Source organism: Myxine glutinosa, chromosome 2 (genome assembly GCF_964187855.1).
Source record: "Myxine glutinosa chromosome 2, kmMyxGlut1.1, whole genome shotgun sequence".
NCBI lineage: Eukaryota > Metazoa > Chordata > Myxini > Myxiniformes > Myxinidae > Myxine > Myxine glutinosa.
The window spans coordinates 181,567,330-181,590,506 of NC_136262.1; the positions used below are offsets into that span (position 1 = coordinate 181,567,330).

General features: G+C 48.1%; 1 protein-coding gene across 1 annotated transcript in view; it reads right to left on the reverse strand.

Moving 5' to 3' along the window:
• TMC3 (transmembrane channel like 3) overlaps window positions 1-23,177 on the reverse strand; it is a 108,536-nt gene that overhangs the window by 23,358 nt on the left and 62,001 nt on the right. Inside the window, exons 19-22 of the mRNA XM_078772680.1 lie at window positions 9,618-9,728; window positions 9,317-9,442; window positions 9,001-9,079; window positions 8,676-8,718 (exon numbers count right to left, since the gene is read on the reverse strand). Coding sequence (XP_078628806.1) covers window positions 8,676-8,718; window positions 9,001-9,079; window positions 9,317-9,442; window positions 9,618-9,728 — 359 coding nt within the window. The remainder of the gene's footprint in view (window positions 1-8,675; window positions 8,719-9,000; window positions 9,080-9,316; window positions 9,443-9,617; window positions 9,729-23,177) is intronic.

Here is a 23,177-nt window from a genome sequence, read left to right on the forward strand (position 1 = left end):
TCCAGCTTTTTGTCGCGTCCATTCTTTCGATTTACGTTGGAGCATAGCTCCTATACCACCATGCTTTACAGTTGGTATCAGGTTCTTGTGGTCAAATGCTGTCTTTTGTTTTCGCCAAACATGTCTTCTGGTACTGTGGCCAAATAGCTCTACCTTTGACTCATCTGTGCAAAGCACATTGTTCCAGAAGTGCTGGTCTTTGCCGAGGTGTTCATTGGCAAACTTTAGTCTTGCCCTGATGTTCTTTCTGGACAGCAAAGATTTCCTCCTGGCACACCTCCCATGTAGATCAAATTTGTGCAGACTCTTTCTGATGGTAGACTCGTGCACTTTGACATCAACAGTGGCAAGAGCTACCTGTAGGTCCCGTGATGACATTCTGGGGTTCTTAGAGACTTCTTTCAGCATCGTGCGGTCTGCTCTCGGGCTGAACCTGCTGGGGCGGCCTGGCCTAAACAAGTTGGCAGTTGTTTGGAATCTTCTCCACTTGTCGATGATCTTCCGGACAGTCGAATGATTGATTTCAAATTGTTTGGAGATCTTTTTAAATCTCTTCCCAGACTCGTAGACATGTATAACCTTCTTTCTGAAGGCCTCAGAGAGCTCTTTTGATCTAGACATGGTGACGCCGCACACTTCAACAACAAAGAGCAAACCAAAATAAATGTCTGAAGTTTAAATAAGACAGGTTCTTCCAAGATCCTCTCTAACGATGTTCTAATCATTTGCACCTGAGCTGGTGCACCTGATTCTAATTTTAGGTATTTGAAGTAGTGATAAATGTAGGGGTGTACTTACTTTTTCCACATGCGAAATTTGCATTTATGTTTGTTTAAATTATACAATAGACTATAAAATGTAAATGTTTCATGATATTTGTTATGTTATATCACCTTTATCTATCAATATTGTTGAAATGAAGATCAAAAAAAAAAAAAAAAAAAAAAAAAAAAAAAATGAAGATCAAATAGCTGTATGTTGAAATATGTTGAAAAAGTCAAAACTTTACATGGGGTGTACTTACTTTTTCATGTGACTGTACTTGACAAACATATTGCATGTCTATCCGTGAGTGTCAATGAGGATGTAAAATGAAGCAGAAGACGCGAAAAAGACCTTTTTTTATAACATGTAATTGTTGTTGTCGTTGCTGTGGTTGTTGTTGTTTATGTGCTACTTCTGTGAACATTTATATATTTCTCTATTGCTTTGAGACATATTACTATATTTCCTTTTGTGTGTTCCTTCCATGTCCTTGTACATGGTTCCTGTCGTAAAATGATAAATGTTAATGTTGGAACCTCGAACATTAAAGCTCGAGGTGCTGCTCCTTCTTCCTTAATCCCAGAAACACGGGTTTTTTAAAGAGGTAAGTTTCTTGCACTATAAATGGATGGTGTGTGTGTGTGTGTGTGTGTGTGTGTGTGTGTGTGTGTGTGTGTGTGTGTGTGTGCGTGCGTACATGTCATGTTTTGTGTGGAGTTCTACTCTTGCTTTCTCATGTGAAATGTGATACACCCAAAATGATAGTCATGACCTGAGTTGATTAGGCAAATTAACCACAAATAATCCAGAAGAATTCCCATGTTTTGAACACACGCCGTGTTGAGGTGTAGAGAGCAGTTTAATTGGTCCTTCCATGGCATGGCATTCCAATTCCAAAGTAAATAACAAAAAGAATAATAACATTGTAACAAAGCATATATTAATTTATACTAATAATACTGTTGTGGTGGACACGAAAGCTCACTGGCGTGATGACATCAATCCGTGCGCCAAGTGGGCGGCGGCCACGCCCTATGGGTAGGCGTGGGTGGTGGCCACGCCCTATGGGTAGGCGTGGCCGCGGGATATACACCGGGCGCGCAGCCTGGAACGCTCCAGTGTTACAGTGGAGCTCTTGAATAAAGACTCTTACAACTTACCGCATTGTCCGCTTCCTCCTTGCTTACAAGCAGCGCGCGTAACACCGCGCTTCCTTGGTGACCGACGTTCTGGTCAGTCGTCACAGACCATCCGAACCCGCCACAGCCATGGCAACCAACGCGGTAGCGATAAAGCTCCCCGAGTTCTGGGAAGCTCAGGCGGAGATCTGGTTCCTGCAGGCCGAAGCCCAGTTCAGGCTTCGAGGCATCACGGCAGACGAGACACGCTACTGCCACGTGGTCGCCTCCCTCGGGGCCGGCACGGCCGCCCGCGTCGTGTCGGTCCTGAGGAACCCACCGGCCGACGACAGGTACGAGGCGATCAAGCGTCTCCTCCTCGCCACGTTCGGCCTCACGGTGGACGCACGGGCCGATCGCCTCTTGGACCTCCCCGAGCTCGGTGACACGTGACCGTCGGTCCGAATGGACCATATGCTGTCGCTCATGGGCGACGAAACCCCGAACGCTCTATTCCGGGCGTTATTTCGACGCCAGCTGCCGGCACGAGTACGCCTCGTGTTGGCCGGTCTGCGACAACGGAACCCCGAGCGCTCGCGGCCGAGTCCGACAAGTTCTACGCGGCTTTGGACACGCAGGTGAGTTTCGGTGCGGCCATAGCGGCTCCCGAGCCCGAAACTGCTGCGGGTGCCCACCCCTACAACGCGACGCACCGCGTAGCTGCTGAACCTCCTGCGGGTGCCCACCCCTACTCCGAGGGGCGCCTCGTGGCAGCCGCCACGCCTCGCCCACCACCACCGCGGAAACCGCGGCCTCCGGCTTCGCCGCAAACCTGGTGCCGTTTCCACGCTAGGTTCGGCCACGAGGCTCTGCAATGTCGCCCGCCGTGCTCATTCGGCAGGTCGGGAAACGCCCGGGCCGGCCCTCGGTAGTGGCACTGAGCGCCGGCTGATTAAACAGCCTCCTGTACATAACGGACACCTTATCCGGGTGCCGTTACCTGTGCGACACGGGAGCGCAGGTGAGTGTCGTTCCCGCCGGTACGTCCGACAAGCAGTCCGCGGGCCGGGGCCCCGCGCTGCTTCCTGCCAACGGTACGTCCATTCGCACGTACGGAAAACGCTGCCTTTCTCTGCGGTTCGGAGGGCAGGTTTTCCGATGGTCGTTCGTGACTGCCGAAGTGCCTATGGCACTGCTCGGCGCAGACTTCCTCTATGCCAATGGCCTGTTGGTCGACGTAAAGCACAGAAGGCTTGTCTAGGCTGAGACGTACAGCTCGCTCGCGTGCGCGCTGCCCGCCTCGTTGAGCAGCTCATGGAGCGGCTCATCGAGCGGCTTGCTGAGCGGTTCGGTTCCGGCCAGGTTCATCTGTACGCTTCCAGCAGCGGACGAATTCACCCGCCTCCTCGCCCGTTTCCCGGCCCTCACGCGGCCCACCTTCTCGGCGGGGACCGTCAAGCACGGGGTGGAACATCACATCCCCACCGCCGGGCCACCGGTCTACGCCCGGGCACGCCGCCTCGAGCCGACGAAGCTCGCGGTAGCTAAAGCCGAGTTTGCTACGCTGGAGCGGCTCGGCATCGTGCGGCGCTCCGAGAGTGCTTGGGCGTCGCCGCTCCACCACGTGCCCAAGCCTGGCGGGGGATGGCGACCGTGCGGGGACTACCGCCGTCTCAACGACGCCACCACCCCCGACCGCTACCCCGTCCCCCATATTCAGGACTTTTCCACCCGCTTGGCGGGCATGTCCTTCTTTTCGAAGGTGGACCTCATACGCGGTTACCACCAGGTCCCCGTCAGGCCGGAGGACATCCCGAAGACGGCTTTCATCACGCCGTTCGGTCTTTTCGAATTGCTTCGGATGCCGTTCGGTTTGAAGAATGCGGCTCAGGCGTTCCAGCGCCTCATGGACAGCGTCTTGCGCGACTTGGATTTCGTCTACGTCGATCTGGATGATATCCTCGTCGCACGCGCGTCCTGCGAAGAGCACCTACACCATCTCCGCACGCTCTTCGACCGTCTGGGCCAGCATGGCCTGATCGTGAACCCCGCCAAGTGCCGGTTCGGTGTCACTGAAATCGACTTTTTGGGGCACCGCGTCACCAGGCACGGGGCTGTCCCCCTACCGGCCAAGGTGGAGGTGGTGAAGGGGTTTCCGTGCCCCTGCACGATCAGGGGGCTCCAGGAGTTCCTAGGCATGGTAAACTTTTACCATCGGCTCCTAACCCGCATCGCCCAGCTCCTGCGCCCCCTGCACGAGGCCCTCCGAGGGAAGCCGGGCAAAGGTGACGTTACCTGGACCAAGCAGATGGACGCGGCGTTCGTGGGCGCGAAGCTCGCCTTGGCTAACGCCACCATGCTCGCGCACCCGGCGCCCGATGCACCGATCGCCCTCACCACCGACGCCTCGGACTACGCTGTGGGCGCGGTGCACGAGCAATGGGTGCGTGGAGCTTGGCAACCGCTGGCGTTCTTCAGCCGGCAGCTTCGCCCGCCCGAACGCCGGTATAGTACCTTCGACCGCGAGCTGCTCGGACTCCACCTGGCGGTCAGGCACTTCCGCCATCTGCTCGAGGGCCGTGCGTTCACGGCCTTCGTCGACCACAAGCCACTGGTGTTCGCGATGGGCAAGGTCGCCGAGCCGTGGTCGGCCCGGCAGCAGCATCACCTCTCGGCCGTGTCCGAATACACGACGGACATCCGGCACGTCGCGGGGAAGGACAACCCGGTGGCGGATTGCCTTTCCCAGTCCGTTGCCCACGCGGTCCACCTCGGCATCGACTATGCCCGGATGGCGGCGGACCAGGCCGCCGACCCTGACGTCCAGGCCTTGCGGTCCACCGTTACGGGCCTCCGCGTCACCGATGTGCCGTTCGACGGCGCGGGCACGGCCCTCTGGTGCGACGTCTCCCTCGGGCGGCCTCGCCCCATCGTGCCCGCAGGCTGGCAGCGCCAGATTTTCGACGCCATCCACGGCCTGTCCCACCTGGGCACGAGGGCGTCCCAGAGGTTGATTGCCGACAAGTTTGTCTGGCATGGCCTCTGGAAGGCCGTCCGCGGCTGGGCCAGGACGTGCCTCACGTGCCAGCGCGCGAAGGTGCACTGACACACCCAGGCCCCATTGGCCCCGTTTGCGGTGCCGGAACGTCGATTTGACCACGTTCACGTGGACCTGGTGGGACCTCTGCCCCCCTCGCGGGGTTTCACCCACGTCCTGACCATGATGGACCGCACCACCCGGTGGCCGGAGGCCGTGCCTTTGGCGTCAACGACGGCGGCGGACGTCGCGCAGGCGTTCATCGCCACCTGGGTCGCCCGGTTTGGCGCCCCCCTCGGACATCTCGTCCGACCGCGGCCCCCAGTTCACCTCGGAGCTCTGGGGGGCGGTCGCGCGGGGGCTCGGGGTCCAGCCGCACCGCACCACAGCCTACCACCCCCAGGCTAACGGCCTGTGCGAGCGGTTCCACCGCTCGTTGAAGGCCGTGCTCCGGGCGACCCTCCGCGACTGCGGCTGGGTCGACAGGCTCCCATGGGTGCTGCTGGGCCTCCGGACGGCGCCCAAGGACGACCTGCGCGCAGCCGCGGCGGAGTTGGTCTTCGGGCAACCGCTGCGGGTGCCGGGCGAGTTCCTCCCCGACTCCACGGCACCATGGTCCGCGGCACAGGAGCGCTCCGCGCTGCAGGAGACCGCCCAGAGGTTCGCCCCGGTGCCCACGGCGCACCACGGGCACCCACCTACGCACGTCGCCCCGGAGCTTCGCACCGCGGAGTACGTCTTCGTCCGGCACGACGCCCACCGGACACCAATGCGGCCCCCGTACAATGGGCCTTTCCGCGTGCTGGAGACCGGGGTGAAACATTTCACCTTGGACATCGGCGGCACTCCTGACCGTGTCTCCATAGACCGCCTCAAGCCGGCCCACCTCGACGTGGACCACCCACCCCCGGTGGCTCAGCCCCCGCGTCGGGGCCGCCCCCCGGCGGGCGGACCCCCGGCACCGCCCGGCCCCGCCGGCACGCCGCCCCCCGAGCCTGCACCCATCCCGGGTGCAGCCGGAGGCATCCCAGCTGGCATCCCTGCACCCCGGACGCCGCCAGTCACCAGAGGGCGCTTCGGCCGGGTCATCCGTTTGCCCCGCAAACTGGCCCTCCAGGTGCGCTGGAATTCTGGGGGGGCGCGTGTGGCAGACACGAAAGCTCACTGGCGTGATGACATCATTCCGCGCGCCAAGTGGGCGGCGGCCACGCCCGAGGGGTAGGCGTGGCCGCGGGATATGCACCGGGCGCGCAGCCCGGAACGCTCCAGTGTTACAGTGGAGCTCTTGAATAAAGACTCTTACAACTTACCGCGTTGTCCGCTTCCTCCTTGCTTCCAAGCAGCGTGCGTAACACCGCGCTTCACTGTGATGGTTCTGCAAACCGTCACTCCCAGTAATGGTGCACAACATAAGACTCCCGAGTTAGTTTTTTTAAATTAAATGTTCCAGATAGTCCACCCATTGTGTCTAGAGTGGGTTTCAAAGGGAATATGCATTGTGGGGGGATTAGTTGGGTTTTATCCCCATCTTTTTCACTTTCCTTTCATCTCTATTTGGAGAACGGAGCCACAATGGCCTTTAAGTGCAGCGCCCTCATTTGCATAAGCGCGGAAAAACCTCATTCAAATCTGCTCGGCAAACCCAAACTGCCACTCCCACTGCAGAAGCACCTCACCCGCAATTTAACTACTACCGGACTACAAAACAACTCCACTCCATAATAACACAAACACCTTCCTACACCACAAGACCAACGACCAACATCGCACTTTATTTGCTCACCATTCACTCAACGCATGCTTACCACTCAACCACAGCTCAACCAGAGTCGAACTTCCACGATGCTTCAACCACCTGCATGTGCCTCATTGCCGCAACAACCATCTCGTGCTGCAAAAAGACGCCATTACGCCCGCGCTCGCTGCGCCATGATCCACAAGACTCGCTGCTGGATACCACAAACCTGCGCTAACCTTCCCATGGTACCCTACCATCAGTGACGACCCTCCCGTTGTCTGCCATGCCATCGGGGGCTTTGTCAGATGTTTGAGTGGCGAACGAGGAGCAATGTAAGTCCACCCAATGTTATGTGAGGAGCTCAGGACTGTGGCACGTCCCGAAAAAGAGAGGATAATTCAATACCAACATACTCGCGGAGAGGGTGACATCACATGGAGGCTCACCTGAGCCAATGGATGCACCGCGCCAAGACCAGAGGGTGGGGTGTGACCTTTGACCTCTGCCGGACTCCACCCCTCCCCAGACGGAGCTAAAAAAAAAATCGCTCCAGACAGGATAAAGTACAGATCGAGTACAGATAGGGTGCAGTTGAGTTCATGGTACAGAAGACAGAATTCCACAGGATTTACCACAGACAGTTCAGAAGAGGACAAGACACCACAGTACGAGCCAGGATGGAGGTTTTCCCTTCCCTTCGGGTGTGATTTCTGATGTGGCGCCAATGTTATGTTTCATTTGGTAAGATGGTATAAGTGGTATTTTTAGACAGGTAAGATTTGCACTGTCTTTTGGATTTGTACATTGACACACCACACAAATTCTCCTTTTTGGTGTCTTATGCCATACCACACAAATAAATGTATTTTCCCTGCTGTACGTGTAAATAAACCCTGATTGTATAAATGTAGCACGTAACTTTCCTCACCCCTTGTAAATAATAAACCCCACTTGTGCATGTTCTTCCAATCTTCCTGTGATGTCTTTTCCTCCATTTGTCTAGCATAGTCCGCACTAGAGTTAGCCGGGACGTTCTTCTCCAATCAGTTTGCTCTACACATTAGCCGATATGTACTGGGCAGTTTGCCCGGATACACCAGGTTAAATAAGATAAAGATCGATATGTAGTAAGGGCACATTCCCGGTTAGGTTGGCCACGTCACCCCAGGTAAACGGTGTCAGACGGAGGACTCTGGGAGATTTGGACATTGTTGATGTCCATAAGCTGAACGAGCAAGATGCATGTTTGGTGGTCAGAGACAAGTGGGCATGTTGGCCTTGTAAAAGTTGGCGACCCAGGCCAGGACGAGCTGTGCAGGCGCCAATTTGGGGGGAGCACCAGGACAGCTGTTTTCCACCACACTCTTCTTGATGTGATGCATGAGACAGCACAGCACTTGAAGGCAGGTGGGGAAACGTATTCCGGTTATCTGTGCATCCTCCTTATTGACGGCACTGCCCAGACCGAACACAGCACTGACCTGTCACTTTGCCATCGGCATTCTGGCCTTGAGAGTCCAGACTGGCCGGCATACAAGCAGGTGTCAGCTGAGGTGTAGCAGATGGTGTATAGCAGATGGTGCCCATTAGTGGGGTACCCGATTTTTACCTAATCCTAGTGGGGGGTCTAAACAAAATCGAAAATCCGAAATATTTTACGGAAATGCTATATTGGGCAAGTGTAACAAAAAAAAGAGAACGACGAGTTCAATATGAGAATATTTTTCAAAAACGGGGCGTTTGATGCACCCCAACCCACGCCCAGCAAGTCAGCATAACACGGACATCAACAAATGCTGACAATGACACAGCCAATGCTATAAACTTTAGTACGCTTATATTGTTGTATCCTGTGTGTACTGGGACAACCTGTCCACATTTTTTACGCATATTTCATTATCGTCCTTCCACAATGCAGAGCCCCCCTGCTGGCAACACTCCATAACTGTAATCAAACCAAGGAACGAACATTCCGACTGGAAACCATGAGGAGTAAGTGATCGATCGCCATGCTCACCAGCAGCCATTTGAAATACTTTCTTCTTATCTTCAGTTCGTTCCTACAATTGAAACAGAAATAAAATATTGTGGATTGTGTGTATTTTGAATGAAAATTAATAATCTTTATGTCGTTTGTGAAGCAATGAAATAATGTTAACGTAACCCCTTTGGAATACTTCACACATACCCCCCATATTTCCCTCCCCCAAGCCATTGTTCCTTTTCTATTCTGAAAACTTTTAAAATACTTTGTGGGTATTTTTAAAATAGTTTAAAGTTGATAATTTTAACCTTTTCCAAATGTTGTGTTCTCTAGATTAGGTCGTTGTACAATAACTCACAAACTGCAGTTGCATCCGGAGCTCCTGATTGGTCACTTTGAGGGAACGTGCGATGGACTGGAGGTAGTAGATGAGTATTCTGTGAAAGAGAATCGTGGCATAGGGCGTGTGTGTACGTGATTTGGCGCGATTCATCTTTTCGCTGAGTGATGATGAGTATGCAGACATTTTTTTTCGTTTCAAGAACAAAATTATCTCATCGTGAAGAGCATTTGTAGGCCTGCGCCCCGTCCCTCTTCCTGCAACATCGCTCAATGCTTTCACGTCTACGTCCACACGCACACACCTGATACACACGCACACACCTGATACGCACATGAGTAGCAGCAGTGCCGGTAAGATAACCACTGGTGTGGTGACGTAGCTCACCGCCGTATTGAACCATGGAGGAAACTCCATTTCAACCGTCTCCAAAATAATGTTATAGATTTTCTCCTGTCCACTGTGATCGAAAAAATGGATCTTTAATGTTAAAATGGAAACTATTTCAAATACATTGCTTTTTCCACTTTCCTTTTGGTTTTTATTTCCATTAACAGGTGTAGTTGAGCAGTTCTGACATTTGAAAAGGTTTAAACAACTGTCTCAAGTAATGCGTTTCCAAGGAGAAAACATACCTGAAGGGCCCACAGTCCTTCGATGGTCTGTATTTGACAATGGCGAACACCGTGGGCAGCATGCACAGGAAGAGCATGAAGAGCAGCATTGCGAGGTAGAAGTTGTTTGAACTACAAGGAAATATTGTTGTTGTTTCATGGATAGACAATGTGTAAATATTTCATTTTCAAAACTTTCATTTTCAAAACTTTCTTTCAAAACTTTCATTTTCAAAACTTCCTTTCAAAACTTTCATTTTCAAAACTTTCTTTCAAAACTTTCATTTTCAAAACTTCCTTTCAAAACTTTCATTTTCAAAACTTCCTTTCAAAACTTTCATTTTCAAAACTTTCTTTCAAAACTTTCATTTTCAAAACTTCCTTTCAAAACTTTCATTTTCAAAACTTTCTTTCAAAACTTTCATTTTCAAAACTTTCTTTCAAAACTTTCATTTTCAAAACTTCCTTTCAAAACTTTCATTTTCAAAACTTCCTTTCAAAACTTTCATTTTCAAAACTTTCTTTCAAAACTTTCATTTTCAAAACTTTCTTTCAAAACTTTCATTTTCAAAACTTTCTTTCAAAACTTTCATGTTCAAAACTTTCTTTCAAAACTTTCATGTTCAAAACTTTCTTTCAAAACTTTCATTTTCAAAACTTTCTTTCAAAACTTTCATTTTCAAAACTCATTTTCAAAACTTTTTTTCAAAACTTTCTTTCAAAACTTTCATTTTCAAAACTTTCTTTCAAAACTTTCATTTTCAAAACTTTCATTTTCAAAACTTTCTTTCAAAACTTTCATTTTCAAAACTTTCTTTCAAAACTTTCATTTTCAAAACTTTCTTTCAAAACTTTCTTTCAAAACTTTCATTTTCAAAACTTTCATTTTCAAAACTTTCTTTCAAAACTTTCATGTTCAAAACTTCTTTCAAAACTTTCATTTTCAAAACTTTCTTTCAAAACTTTCATGTTCAAAACAATCAAAATGAAAACAGTATTTAATTCATGTACTGCAATAGTAAATCTATATAAATATTTTTTAAGTGTTTGTGTGTTGTTTGTATGTGTTTGTTTGTGCGTTTGTGTTATTCTTTCACGGCGGCACTGTAACAACTAGAGGCCCCAAATTTTGGGTGTCGGTACTTCAAAATCTGAGCAATACATTTATAAATATCGGCACAGCTAGTTATAGATATATTAAACTGAGCTGAAGGAAAATCTAAAATAATGCCATTTAAATAATTTTTAAATCATGGTTTTAATATTACTAGCTTTTTTAATTACCTATTTATTTTTTTGTTTCATAAATAAAATAAAATACAAAAATTTTAAATAATTATAAAATCACTCGTATATACCCCGTCACAAATGACGGCTTGGAACAGTTCATTTGATGGTGCAGCCGCGTGAGCTGAAGTCTGAAGACCCTGGGTCTAGTGTCAGGTGTGCTTAGATACTTCTTTATTTATTAGACATCCTACAGATGTAAACACTCGGTTTACTCTGCGCACTTTGCACGTCACGTTCAGCGAATTTCACCTCCCTACGCTGTGTATTTATTGTGATTTTAAAAACCCCTTCCGTACACCGACCTTGAGGCTCGGTTTGCAAGCCACCATCTACAATTCCAATGTAAAAGACATAATTACTCTTCTTTTTGGGTTTCAGAGTCCTCGGGGTCTTTTGGGTCCTCTGGTTCATTTGGGTCTTTGGGTGCTCAAGCTCTTTTGCATCCTTGGGAACTTTCAGTGTCATTTGGGTCCTATGGGTCTTTTAGGTAATTTGAGTCTTTTGGGTGCTCTACATCTTTGGGGTCCTCAGGTATTTTCGGTCATGCATGTCTTTGGGGTATTTTGGGTCTTTGGGGTAATTTGAATCTTTGGGTTCCACTGGGTGCTCGGGGTCTTTTTGTGTTTTGGATTGTTTGGTTCTGTGGGGTCATCAAGGGTCTTTGGGGTATTTTTGGTTTTCAGGGACTTTTTGGTCTTCTGGGTCTTTTCGATTTTTTGGGGGGATTTTGGGGTGTTTTGGGTCTTTAAGGTCTCTGGGATATTTTGGGCCTTGGGGTCTTCATGGTCTTTTCGGTCTTTTGGGTCTTTGATGTGTTTTGAGTCTTTGGGATATTTTGGGTCCTTGAGGTATTTAAGGGTCTTCTGGGTATTTATGGGTCGTTGGGGTCTGTGGATCTTCAGGGTCTTTTGGGTCTTGGAGGTATTTTGGGTCTTCATGGTCTTTTGCGTCTTTGTGGTCTTTTGGGTCTTCGTGGTCTTTTGGGTCTTTAAGGGTCTTGGGGTCTTTTCAGTGTTTTGGGTCTTTGGGGTTTTATGTGTCTTTAAGGGTCTTGGGGTCTTTTCAGTGTTTTGGGTGTTCAGTGTCTTTATGGGTCTTTGGGGAATTTTGGGTCTTCATGGCCTTTTGGGTTTTTGTTGTATTTTGGGTCTTGGGGTATTTGGGATATTTAGGGTCTTTTGGGTCTTCTGGATATTTAAGGGTCTTTGGGGTGTTTTGGGTGTTCTGGATATTTAATGGTCTTTTGGGTCTTCATGGTCTTTTGGGTCTTTGAGGGTCTTGGTATCTTTTGCATCTTTGGGGGTCTTTAAGGGTATTTGGTATATTTTGGGTCTTTGGGGTCTTGGGGTCTTTTCAGTCTTTTGGGTGGTCAAGGTCTTTATGGGTCTTTGGGGAATTTGGGGTCTTTTGGGGTTTTGTAGTCTTTTGGGTATTTAAGAGTCTTTGGGGTATTTTGGGTCTTTAACTGTCTTCAGGGTCATTTGGGTATTTTGGGTCTTTGGGGTATTTTGGCTCTTGAGTCCTTGGGGTCTTCTGGGTCTTCATTGTCTTTGTGTCTTTAACAGTCTACAGGGTATTTTGGGTCTACGGGTATTTTGGGTGTTTGTGATCCATCGGGTCTTTTCAGTCTTTTGGGTCCTTGGGTATTTTGGGTCTTTAACAGTCTTCGGGGTCTTTAACAATCTTCGGGGTATTTTGGGTATTCAGGGTATTCGGTGTATTCTGGGTGTTTGGGGTCCATTGGGTAATTGGGGTCTTTTGGGTCCTCAGAGTCTTTTGGGTGTTTGGGTTTTAGCAAAATTTTGGGTCGTAGGATATTTTGTATCTTTGGGGTCCTTTGGGTCTTCAGGGTCTTTTCAGTCTTTTGGGTCTTTGGCATCTTTGGAGTATTTTGGGTCTTTAACCGTTTTGGGGTCTTTAACAGTCTTTGGGGTATTTTGGGTCTTCATGGTATTCAGTGTATATTGGGTGTTTGGGGTCCATTGGATCTTCAGGGTCTTCTGAGTCTTTTGGGTCTTCTTTGTCATTTGGCTCCTTGGGATTGTTTGGGTCTTTTGGATCCTCCAGGTCTTTTGGAGCCTTGGTTTTTTTTGGGGGCTTTGGGGTCCATTGGGTCTTCAGGCTCTTTTGGGTCTTCAGGGAATTTTGGGTCTTCGGAGTATTTTGAGTCTTCAGAGTCCTTGGGGTATTCTGGGTCTTCATGGTCTTTTGTGTCTAACAGTATACAGGGTATTTTGGATCTCCAGGTATTTTGGGTGTTTGTGGTCCATTGAGTCTTTGGGGTCTTCTGGGTCCTTGGGGTCTTTTGGGTCCTTAGAGTCTTTTAGGTATTTTAACAGAAATACAAGTTTGTGTGGCAAGGGTGCCCGGAGGGCGTGAATGGTGTCGGTGTCCTGTTTTCTGAGGAGTTTGTAGACAGTGTGGTGAGTGTGACTAGAGTGAGTGATAGGTTGATGATGGTGAAAATGATGATTGGAAAGCTCTTGGTGAACGTCATCTCGGGATATGCTCCGCAGGTTGGTCGGAGCGATGAAGAGAAGGACAAGTTCTGGTGTGCGATAGAGAAGCTGATGGAAAACGTGAAAGATGAGGAAGTTGTTGTGGTAGGAGGAGACCTAAATGGACATGTGGGAAGGAGTATGGACGGTTTTGAGGGAGTTCATGGGGGTTATGGATATGGTGTGAGAAATGGAGAAGGTGAAAGGATTTTGGAGTTTGCTGATGGAGCTGATTTGTTGATTTGTAATACTCAGTTCCAGAAAGGGGATAATAAGCTTGTTACAATGTTACATACACGTCAGGTGGGTCGACGACAACCGTTGACTACCTGATAGTGCGTAGGCGAGATAGGGGGCACCTCCGGGACACAAAGGTGATCCCGGGGGAGGAGGCTGTTTCACAGCACCACTTGGTTGTCTGCGACATAAGGGTGAAAGGTGCGAGGAGAGCTCGCCGGGTGAAGTACCAACCGAGAATGAAGGTGTGGAGATTGAAAGAGGAGACAGTAAGGGAGGCATTAAAAGAGAGGCTGAGTAGGGTAGACGATGATGTGGTTGAGCTTGAACGTGGTTGGATGTCAATGAAAGATAGTCTGTTGGGAGCCGTTGGTGAGGTATGTGGATGGACAAAAGGACCACTGAGGAACTCGGAAACATGGTGGTGGGATGATGAAGTTGGAAAGACGATTGACGAGAAGAGGAAGAAGTTCAAGGAGTGGCAGAAGGCGGAGGGTACGGGAGTAGAAAAAGCAGAACATGAAAGTTATAAGGCAGCCAAGAAGGCTGCAAAGAAAGAGGTAGCAAAGGTGCAGGAGGCATGAAGGAAAATGTTCGGAGAACGCTTGGATTCGGAAGAGGGTCAGAGAGCGGTATTCAGGATTGCAAAGCAGATAGCGAAAGAGAGGTGTGATGTGATGGGGGTGAGTTGCTTGAAGGATGAAGTGGGACAAATCGTTGTGGACCCAGATGGAATTAAAGGAAGATGGAAAAGATATATGGAAATACTGTTGAATACAGAGAATGAATGGGATGGCAACATAGAGAGTAACCCAGTTTTAGGACCGGCAGAGAAGATAACTGAGAAGGAAGTTGAGGAAGCGATACAAGCAATGAAGAGTAGAAAAGCGGGAGGGCGGACGGGAGTTGTGGGAGATATGTTGAAGGCAGCAGGAAGTTGGGGTGTGAAGAGAATGACAGAGATCTGTAATCTGGTGGTGAAAGAAGGCCGCATTCCAGTGGATTGGGAACTGAGTACCCTCGTCCCTCTATACAAGGGGAAAGGTGACCCTCTGGAGTGTGGCTCGTACCGAGCGATAAAGTTATTGGAGCATGGAATGAAGGTATTGGAAAGGGTGTTGGAGAGGAGGATAAGGAAGAAGGTGAAGATCGACGAAATGCAGTTTGGATTTATGCCAGGAAGAGGAACGACAGACGCGCTCTTTATTGTGAGGCAGTTGCAGGAGAAGTACATGGAGAAGAGGAAGAAGTTGTTTCTTGGGTTTGTTGATCTGGAGAAAGCATTCGATAGGGTTCCACGCGAAGTATTGACATAGGCATTGAAGAAGTTAGAAGTGGAGGAATGGTTGATCAGAGTAGTGATGGCAATGTACAAAAGAGCGCGCACAGCTGTAAGGACAAAGGACGGGAACAGTGGTGAGTTTGAGGTGAATGTGGGAGTGCATCAGGGGTCGGTACTAAGTCCACGACTATTTCTAGCTGTGATGGAGGTGCTGGCTCAGAACGTAAAGGAGGGCTTACCGTGGGAGTTGTTGTATGCAGATGATCTGGTGTTGATTGCAGAAAGTATGGATGGACTGAAGGAAAAGATGAACAAGTGGAAGGAATGTATGGAGACAAAAGGTCTGAAGGTGAATATAGGAAAGACGAAGGTGATGGCAAGTGGTAAAGCATGTGGTGAGGTGGAAAGAACTGGGAAGTGGCCATGTGTTGTGTGCAGGAAGGGTGTCGGAGTGAACTCCATTCAATGTACAATGTGCGCTGAGTGGGTTCATCAAAAATGTAGTGGTCTGAGAGGGTCATTAACCAGTGTGGTAGCTACATTCAAATGTAAGGTGTGCACAGAGGGAGCTGCACATGGAGGAAATGTTGAGTTGGATCTTGGAGACGGCGTGAAGCTGGAAGGTGTGAAAACATTTTGCTGCCTCGGAGACATGCTGAATGGAGAAGGTGGATCAGACTCGGCAACGGTTGCTCGAGTGAGATGTGCATGGAAGAAGTTTCGGGAACTGAGTGGCATGCTGACGAGGAAGGGAGTGTCGTTGAAGCTGAAGGGAAAGGTGTATGCTGCATGTGTGAGAAGTGTTATGAGTTATGATAGCGAGACATGGGTAATGAACGTAGAGCAGCAACGAAGGTTGGAAAGGGTGGAAATGCGAATGGTTCGATGGATGTGCGGAGTATCGTTGAGAGAGAGGAAGACAAATGATGAATTGCGAAAGATGATGGGAATAGAGCCTGTGATTGATGCTGTGAAGAGGAACAGGTTGAGATGGTTTGGTCATGTGTTGAGGAAGGATGAAAGTGACTGGTTGAGAAGAGTGATGGAAATGAATGTAGAAGGAAGTCGAGGACGGGGAAGACCGAGAAAGACTGGGCTAAAGATGGTGGAAGAAGAAATGCGGGCAAGGGGGTTAACAAGGAGAGATGCAGAAAATAGGGCAAAATGGAGAAGATTGTCATGGGGACCGCAAGGCTAACACCCGCTCTAGCAGGGAAAATGGCCTTAAAATGCATGTTGTTGTTGTTGTTGTTGTTGTTGTAACCGGAGGACACACAGTCGTGTTCAAATATTGCCCATTAAACCCCCCCACTCAAATCCCTCCTAAAGCACTACTCATTTAAAACCTAACCTAATGAAGGACAGACACACACACACACACACACAAACACAAACACACACACACACATTGTGTTTTATCTGGCAGATGGTTTTAATATTACTGGCTTTTGTAAAATAGCTTCTCCTTTTTTTTTATAAAGTTTTTTTTTCTTAAATAATTTCAAATCATGGTTTTACTTTTACTGGCTTTTCTAAAAATACTTTTTTTATTTTCAATATATTTTTAATAAATATATATATTCTTTTATTGTAAACAATTATAAAATAATGGTTTTAATATTACTGGCTTTTCTCAACTTACTTTTTTATTTTAAATATATTTTTATAAATATTTATTTTATTTTATTGTAAATAATTTTAAAATCATCGGTTTAATATTACTGGCTTTTCTAAAATTACTTTTTTTATTTTAAATATATTTTTAGAAATATATATTTTATTTTATTGCAAATAATTTTAAAATCATGGTTTTAATATTACTGGCTTTTCTAAAATTACTTTTTTTATTTTCAATATTTTTTATAAATATATATTTTATTTTATTGTAAATAATTTTAAAGTCATGGTTTTAATATTACTGGCTTTTCTAAAATTACTTTTTTTATTTTAAATATTTTTTATAAATATATATTTTATTTTATTGTGAATAATTTTAAAATCATGGTTTTAATATTACTGGCTTTTCGAAAATTACTTTTTTTAAATATTTGTTTTTATAAATATATATTGTTACGGATGTCGCCGGCCTTCTCCCCTTATCAAGGGGGGATGAATCCCCTTGTCTTTACTGACCTGGCGCGACCCGAGACCTATTACGTCCCTTCCGGACAGCGCCAAATAGGGTTTCGGGACCAAATTCGCTCGTACCTAAGTACTAGCGCTGCCCTGGAAGCAAGGAAATAAGCCTCGCACGAACCACGTGTGATGGTAATACGCCGAGCGGTTTGCGTACACGTGATCTGCGCAGTTATAATTAATGGACCCCGATTCAAGCGGTTTTACTCGTGCCACGCTTAGTCAATGGAGAAATCATGGGAACGATCGAATTCAGAAGAAAAGGAAGAACAAATAGATTTTATTATTATGGCACGTATATACAGTACAGGACGAAGAGACACAGAGCAGCTTAGACAGTCTTATGCTTAATACCCCAGGACAACTGGCCCGACTGACACACTCACACAGGGATTGCAGATGGGCAGGATGATGTTCAGGCCAAATGCTCCGGCTTGGTCGTCCAGGAACGGCCCCGTCCGGCTCTCCACGGTCCCCGACACGTCCCGCGGAGATGGAGGTAGGCGAAGGCAGGAACTCGTATCGTGTCGCTCGAACAAACGGGTAATCTCGGGGCGAACGGTAGAGGGCAGACAGCGCGGCTGGCGGTTATTCAGCCGCGTTCACTCGCTTTGGCTGAACCGCGCAAGTTATCAACGCCCTGGCTGCGCCCACGTATCCCTCGTAACCACGTTCATACAGTGCAAGTAATCCTCTTCAAGCGCGTCCTCTCTCTCCTCTGCCAGTCCTTTCTAGCGCCTCTCCCTTCTCAGAACTTGTTCAAGCGCCTCTCCCTTCTCATAACTCGTTCAAGCGCCTCTCCCCTCAAAACTCGGTTCAAGCGCCTCTCCCTTATAACTCAGAACTCACAACTTCTTTCAGCGCACCTCTCCCATAACTGGGGTGGGGGCTTTTCGTAAAGGGTTTTATTGCCACGCCCTTAGCCTGATCGATGTTCCAACCACGCCCTGTGACGCAGTGCTGCAGCCACACGCTGTGAGCCCTGATTGGTGGCTCATTCTTACCGTCATCGCCTCGCCGCTGCGCCGACCTCAACCCTCCTCCACCTTCCGAGGCCCACCTCGTGTTAACTCGCGCCCAACACAACCAAGGCTTTTTAGCCGCAATGGATCGAGCCTATGGACGTGGAATGGTTTGTAGAAGTAGGGCCTATCCTCCTGTCTTTACACAACGCAGGATTAACACTGGAAGGGGCCTACTCTCACATATACGAAGACATAACTATACTACAAATGAGGCTACATGTTGCACGTGTGACTAACTATGGGGGACAACCTTTAACCTTTATTAAGTTTACTGTACAAATCTCAAAACCGTAGCAATATATTTTACATTTTAAAATAATTTTTTTAATTACTGGCTGTGATCTGCCGCCAGTTATTTCCAAGAACAGCAACTTGAAAATACATCTTGTTGAACATCACAGATTTCCAGGATGTACAAGATATTACTCACTTCATGACACCACTTTATACACCTACCTCTTGTGAAATCACAAAGTCCGAGCCCGAGATATCGAAGATTTACGATTGCGATGGTTATTTCAGCCATACCAGGCTGCACAGTTTCATTTCCATGTCGAACAAAAAGGTTGTTGAAGATTTTTCCCAATGAGCTATAATGGAGCCATAAACAAGTGCAAATTGGAATTGAAAATCGTTGAAAGCCTTCAGGGTGACTGATACTTTTGAGGTTGCATTTAGCAGAAAGGGGTTCTGTGTCTTTCATAGACTGCAGTTTCAAGCTGGAACTTGCATTTTCATATGAAGAGAATCTTTCCCAGCTAAAATACAAAAACCTTGTTAACTGTCAAATCTGACAAGTTAACCTTGTCAAATCTGTTTCTGAAGTCTCGCGAGATCTCGGCGAGGTCACGTCTTTTCGAAGCTGCTCCATGCGCTCACGCTTTCGAAGCTAAGTGATATTTCTCAATCGTGTTTTTGTCGAGACTGTATCTATCTTTCGGTGTATGTACCTATAGCGTATCTTTTGGAAAATTTTCGGTGCTAATTTTTCGTACATGTATACACAATCGTCGGTTAATGGTATCGAGTATTCTGCGGCCTAGTACTCGTAGGCTTGGACTACCGTACCGTCTCCGACCTTGTGGTTTGTTTTTCTCTCAGCGATTCGTCGAATTCGCTGAAATTATTTTCGTTCACTGTTTCGTCCCAGTCGTTCACCCCGTACCTCCTTGTTTAATATTGTACTCACAAAAAAAAAAAAAAAAAATTCCTTCCCAGGTCTTATTCGTTTATTTGTTCTTTTTGTTCGTTCGTTCTTCGTTCGCGATCACGCAGTTAGAAATGTATAATCTCTCCCCTGAACAACTATTTTCTCATATATTATAACACCCTTTTCTTCTTTTCCTACAAAAGGATGCTTTCGTCTTGCTCACCAAATCTATTCATTCCAAAAAATATATATAATACCATCTCTTACAGTTCCTCCTTTCTACATTCCCTAAACTATCCAGAACTCCATCCCTCCTCCAGTGTCCTCAAACGTATTTTTGACTCGAAGGTCTCAAACTCATTTTGCAAAAAATGTTCGTTTCCCATGAATCGTACACTTTTCAAAATCCAATCTCACCCCTCCCCTCCAAATCCTCCCCATCACCCATCCCTTTCAAATCTCCCCCCTTGCCCCTTCCCTCCCCTCCCTCCTAAACTCCCCCCACACCCCTCCCCTCCGAGACTCTCCCTCGCTCCTCCCCTCCTAGACTCCCCTCTCACCCCTCCTCCTCAAAGCATCCTCCCTGCTTCTTCCTCCTTCCAACTTTCACCTTCATCTCCACAAACCTTCTGCCTTGCTCTTCCCCCTCCTCAAATAACACCTCACTGTGCCTCACCCAATCTCCATCAAACCTTTTGTCCGCCCCATTCTTCCCTTTCTCCAAGCTATTCTGAAATCTCTGACACACCTTCAACAGCTCTCCCTACCTCTTCCTCCTCTTCCTCCTCTTCCACATCTTACCCTACCCCTCCCCCCCCTGTTCTGGACCCGATGCTCCCCCTTCCTCTTCATTAACGGTATGGACCTCAAACATCCGGGGCCTTCGCTCAAACTTGACTGACCTCTCCATACAGGTTGCTTCTGACAAACCAGATGTGATCTGCTTAACAGAAACTTTCCTCCTTCATGATGTCTCTGATGCCTTGGTATCTCTCCCAGGTTACTCCCTCCTCCGGTATGATAGACCTGAGCCTCGTCCTGGAGGTGGGGTTGCTATCTTTATAAAAAACTCTCTTCCTCACTCGCCCTCCACTGCCCTCTCTCCACCTCACCCCCAGGAATACCTTTGGCTACGGCTTCCCCTTCGCTCCCACCTTTTGTTCATATGTGTGTTGTACCGTCCACCAATCAGCGATGACTCCATCTACATCTCACTGTCTGATAATATGGACCAACTTCTATCTACCCATCCCAACTCTCTCTTCCTCATATGTGGTGATTTCAATTGTCACCATGCCAGTTGGCTGGGTGTGGGTACCTCTCTCACCAGCCATGGCTCTTCAGCAAAGGACTTCTGCGACTCACTGGGACTGACACAATCTGTCAATTTCCCGACCCGGATCTCAGTCAACGGAGCATCTTCTCTTCTGGATTTGGTTATGACAAACTTCCCTGAAAATGTCTGCTGCTCTTCTTCTGCTCCAATCGGCTCATCTGATCATGTGCTTGTCAAAGTGGACATCTCTCTGACCATTCTCAGAGAGCCTCCTCAGCGTCGACGAGTCTGGCATTTCACTCAGGCCAACTGGCACGGTCTTCAAGCAGCCATCAATCATCTGGACTGGTCTCCCATCTCTACTGCCTCTGACATCAACTCATCCTGGGAATTCTTTCAAAGTAAATTGCTCTCTCTCATGCACAGATTTATACCATCTCGTCTTCAGTTGTCATACCCTTCCTCCCGTCCATGGTACACGGAATCTTGTGGTGAGGCTGTTGCCCTGAAACAACTTGCTTTCGTCTCCTGGAAAGCAAATCCAACGGAAGGAAATCTCATTTCCTTTCACAAAGCCCGAAACAAGTGTGTGTCCACCCTCAGGAGAGCCAGGAAACAATATCTCACCATTCTCAAGACCGAACTCTCTTATCTGTCTCCCTCTTCCAAATCCTGGTGGCGTCTGGTCAAATCTGTTTCTGGTGTTTGTTCCCCCTCCATCCCCTCCCTCACCTCAAACGGCTTAACGGCTGACTCCGCACGTGAAAAAGCTGAATGCCTCAACTCTGTGTTTGCCTCTAAATCTTGTGTCCCAAACCCATCCCTCACTGTACCCACCGTACCCAGTCGTACCCAGCTGCTCCTGGACTCTGTGTCCTTTCCTCCTGACAAGGTGGAAAAGTTTCTGTCAACCCTCGACTCTGATTCTGCAACTGGTCCTGACGGCATCAGCCCACGGGTCCTAAAATCATGTTCTTCTGCACTTTCACTCCCTCTTTCTGTTCTCTTCACCCTCTCTTTTGCTCAAGGTCATCTGCCATCTGCTTGGAAATCAGCCAACATCACCGCCTTGCACATAAAAGGTGCAAAAACAGATCCCAGCAACTACAGACCAATCAGCCTTCTCCCAATTATCAGCAAAGTCATGGAATCCATCATTGCTTCAGATATGAAATCTTTCCTCTTCTCCAATGGCTTGATCTCTGATCATCAATTTGGTTTCAGACCTGGTCACTCTACTCTGGACATGCTGCTTCTGCTTTCTCAACAATGGATGGAGGTCCTCAACGCCAAACAGGAAATTAGAGCTGTCTCCCTTGACATTTCACGTGCCTTTGATACGGTCTGGCACCCTGCTCTGCTCTCCAAACTCTCCTCCTTTGGTATCCATGGAAATCTCCACGCATGGCTGGCGGACTTCCTCTCTGGTCGTAGTCAACGTGTGGCCCTGAATGGGTTTCTCTCATCTCCTCTTCCTGTTCAGGCTGGAGTTCCCCAAGGTAGTGTTCTGGGCCCTGTGCTTTTTCTGGTCTTCATCAATGATCTCTCTGACTCTCTTGAAAATCCTCTCTATCTCTTTGCTGACGACTCTACTCTCTGTCGCTCCATTCCTCATCCCTCAGATCGGCAGTCTGCAGCCTCCTCACTCTCTGCAGACCTGGACAAAATCACAGACTGGTCAAACAAGTGGAACATGTCTTTCAATCCTGACAAATCTCACACTCTTACAATGTCTCTCCGAAAGGACCGACTGGACAACCCTCCCATCTACTTTCTCAACAATCCTCTCCAAGAAGTTCTGTCGCTCAAGCTTTTGGGTCTCACTATCTGCCATGATCTTTCTTGGGAAAACCACATTTCCAAGCTGGCCTCCAAAGCCAGTCGCCGACTGGGCATCCTCCGTCGTGCGAAGTCCTTCCTTGGCACACCTGAGCTCCTCACCACATACAAGGCTTTCATCCGCAGCTCAATGGAATACTGTTCCCCCCTCTGGGCTGGTGCTCCTGCCTCACACCTTGCTCGGCTTCACGCTGTTGAGGCCAAAGCTTTCAGAATCATTGGAATCTCCTGCGATGTAGTCAACGCCGAGGGCCTTTCACTCACTCACCGCAGGCAGGTTGGTGGTCTTTCTGTCTTCTACCGACTCCTCTCCGGCCTTGCTCCCCCAGCTCTCTCTGTGCTCTGTCCCCCCAATATTCCTTCAGGTCGCACAAGATCTGCCTGCAACCCTCTTCTGGTTAAACTGCCAAAGTCTAGGCTCTCTGCTCACCTTCACTCTTTCATTCCCCTTTTCTCCCGCCTCTGGAACAAACTCCCCCACTCCCTTCAATCCCACTCCTCCCTCCAGGTCTTTAAAACAGCTGTTCACCACCATCTCTTATCTTCCCCCATCGAAAACCTTGATCTTTTCTACCCCCGGTAATTCACCCCAGAGTCCTTGCAGTGTTCATATGTTTTAATCCTCTCCCACCTCCCCCCAAGTCCTCCCGATGTCCCTGCTCTCAAATGTTGTGTTTGTGTCCTTCCCCCTCTCTTTTGTGTCCTTCCCCCTCTCTTTTGTGTCCTTCCCCCTCTCTCCCCATCTTGTCTACCGCTCCCCTTGTTTTTTGTGTTTTGTGTGTCGGTTTGTCTTTTTGTGTGATTAATGTTAGCTCTTTCACGAGCCTCGATCTTGTATACAAAAAAAA